At 49.8% G+C, this 3,194-nt stretch overlaps 1 protein-coding gene across 1 annotated transcript in view; it reads right to left on the bottom strand.

Moving 5' to 3' along the window:
* PLEKHG4B (pleckstrin homology and RhoGEF domain containing G4B) overlaps nucleotides 1–3,194 on the bottom strand; it is a 44,377-nt gene that overhangs the window by 11,186 nt on the left and 29,997 nt on the right. Inside the window, 1 exon segment of the mRNA XM_015563083.1 lies at nucleotides 1–102. This exon segment is cut by the window's left edge and continues 51 nt beyond it. Within this exon segment, the coding sequence (XP_015418569.1) occupies nucleotides 1–102 (102 nt within the window).

Raw genomic sequence — 3,194 nt, 5'->3', positions numbered from 1 at the left:
TCTCTGGAAAATAGTTGTCGACGACATATCCTAAGGACCTAACATACTCCCTCTCCGTGGAGATCATCTCGGCCATTATGTGCTGCAGGCGGCTGCTGGAAGACACAGAGCGGGCGGGGTGCTGAGGGATGCACATGGGTGCACGGACGGGAGACGCACGGCTCAGCATCTTTCTGGATAAGATTTCTGTCTTCGGCTGTGAGTAAGGTCAAGCCTGCCCCACACCCGAGTCATGCTTTGCCGGAAGCCAATTCCAGCATGTCAGCAGGGCTGAATCATCTGGAAATGGCTGAGGGCATGTCCCTAAACCTGAAAAGGATGCATAATGATTGCTTGCTGCCAGATAGCTGAGGGCATTTCAATCTACATGTTATTGCCTCCTACTGGCCAACACCTGAACAGCTGTAGGCAGTTTCTCCCAAATCTGACAATGGATTCTGTATCCTAAACCCTGGCCTTTGAGACGTGTATCTACCTTGCTTTAGGACAATTTGTGTTAATAAAAAGCAAGGGGTCTAGAGAGACAGTAGAACTTGGGTTCTTTAGCTAAGTCTTCTCTGGCTCCCCAAAATGCCTTCCAAAATTATGTTTCGTCTCTGGATTCTTTATTAATTTACACACAGCGCCTTCTCCAGATTCCTGAATCCCTTCTAGATGCTGGATCAAGACCCCTGGCATTAATGCTTGGTTCCCGGGAGCTGCTCCCCTGACGTAGAGTGAGAAAAGGTAAGAGGTACGGGGGAGAGGTGTGTGTTCCCATGTTATTGGTCATGGCCTTTCCAAATGAAAATCCTTTAGGAAACGGAAAAGGGGAGACTCGTGGGCTCCCTGACTGAGTCCTGCGGGTTCTCATTCCCAGGCAGCCTGGTGAGCGCCTGCTTGGGGGTGGTGGGGTGGCTCCAGCAATAAGAAGACTTGACCCTCAGCAGCGAGCCCTGTGCAAGGAAGTCTGAGCTGGAGATCAGTGAGAACGAGTTTCTGATGCACCCGACTGCTAAGCTATCAGAAGAGATTTCTGAAAAACAAAACAGCTTTACACTGCAGTGACGTCCCACCCAGGGCTGAGGAGAAGCAGATGGAGCAGAGGACACCACGCAGGGCCTGGGGCCCAGGACAGCGAGGAGACAAAGCGGGGCTCCTGGCGCTCCTTCGGTGTGGCGAACTAGCACTTACGTGCCACCCATCAACTGCACCAAAGGCACTTCATCAGGGAAACCAGAAGGGGTCTGTGGTGGCCTGGCCCCACCCCCTAATAGCAAGGCACATGCTTTCTCTCTACTTGATAGCATCCTATTGTCAACTTCCTTAAATTACTTAATCCCACCCTAACCGGTTTGGCTCAGTGGATAGAGCATCGGCCTGCGAACTGAAAGGTCCCAGGTTCCATTCTGGTCAAGGGCATGTACCTTGGTTGCAGGCACATCCCCAGAATGGGGTGTGTAGGAGGCAGCTGGTCGATGTTTCGCTCTCATCGATGTTTCTAACTCTCTCCCTTCCTCTCTGTAAAAAATCAATAAAATATATTTTAAAAAAATAAAAAAATTACTTACTCCCAATGACACTAATGGCGAATGGCAAGCTTTGTCGTTTCTTTTTTGTTTGTTTGTTTGTTTTGCCTGCTTTACTTTTTTTTGTTTGGAAAAACGTTAAAAGCAAATAATGATGTCAATACAGCTGTGGTCAGAAATGTTCCTGACTGATCCCGTTTATGAGCCTTCCCCGTCCCCACCACACATACCAGGATTTATAAACACTTATTGTTTCTAAGAAGGCAGCACATCTGGCCAGCCGGGGGCACCTGCTGCCGGGCAGCCTGGATGTGCCCCTGGAGGTGCCCCTGGTGCACAGCACAGGCCTCGGAGAATCACCTCCTGCCAACACTCACAGAAAACAAGTGTTCTCCTTAAATGCTCAGACACACAATTAAAGGGAGAGTAGTCTGGATAGCTGGACCAAATTAAATGGAAATGGACTCTGTAGTAGCGAGAAATTTTTGGAGAAATGATGCTGATCAGGTGACAGGAGCTCCCCCTGGACACCTAGCAGGTCTGGGTCTTCAGGAAAGATGAGTTTGGTTTAATCATCACCCCCAACCCCTGGGCCCTGGCATTTGAGAAGGACTTGCTCCCTCTCTGGGTATAGCGTGGACTCCTCGCTACTAGACCCCGGGGTGGTAGTCTGTGGCCTAAGGATGGTGGGAGAGGAGATCTGTCCCCAGCGGCAAAGGCAGGATGGCTTTCCAAATCTGCTGCCTTCCCCACCCAGGATGTCCATTCTGGGTGACCAGGGGCAGCTCTTGTGAGTGGACGGCTCCACCCCTTCATTCTGCTGCCCTGGAACTTTCTACATGAGCACAGTGGAGCTGGAAGGCCATCCACAAACCCGCGTTACCCACTGCCACCTTCCCATGGAGTCCAGCCACAGGGAACACCCCTGCGCCGCTCCTGCCACTCTAAGAATGAGCCCTTTCCCTTTAACAGGCACACTGTAACTGCCCTAGGTTTAGAAACTTAAAGGTGTGCTTCAGAAGAGTATTTTGTAACCATCTCAGTTCAGTTGAAAGCTGCTCTGCATGAGGAGGAAACAGGACAAACCAGCCTATAAACTGGGATGCACCACCTCCAGGCTGCAAGGCTCGCTGGGAAAGAGCAAGCAGCACAGCGGTGCTGTGCACCAGGCCAGTGTCACTGTCCGGCATGGGGGAGGCGGGGAGCCGGGGCGGTGAGGGGCGCGGAATTCCTGCCATTTTAACTAAACAGTTAATAAAAAGCATCATTTTACAAAACACATCTCAAAGATTAACAAGTTAAAATGGACGTCTATCTTCATTTGGGCAATACATACACAGGCACACACTTCTGACCGGGGCACTTAGAGGCTTTTTAAAAAGCAATTTTTAAGGTAATTTCTTGGTATTGTGGGCTTGATTTGCTCATTGTAATTTTCTATAAATGGGCTCCAAGTAACTAGACGTGGTTGTTTAACCATAAAAGTGGGTATGCCAGGTCACCACATGCTGTGAGAAAGAAGGCATTTTCAACGATTGGAGGTAGTCAACATCTTGCTTAAGGTCAAACACGAGTCTGTCTGGCCTGGACAGGTCAGGGTAGCCTGGAGGGACATCTATTTTGCAGAGCAAATGTAATGACTTTGTATTTCTAGATCCCCACTGACCACTAGGCCCTAAGTTTGCA

This window comes from Myotis davidii, unplaced genomic scaffold (genome assembly GCF_000327345.1).
Source record: "Myotis davidii unplaced genomic scaffold, ASM32734v1 scaffold135, whole genome shotgun sequence".
NCBI classification, from domain to species: Eukaryota; Metazoa; Chordata; class Mammalia; order Chiroptera; family Vespertilionidae; genus Myotis; species Myotis davidii.
Note: the sequence above shows the minus strand (reverse complement) of the source record. Positions and strands in the feature narration are given on the sequence as shown.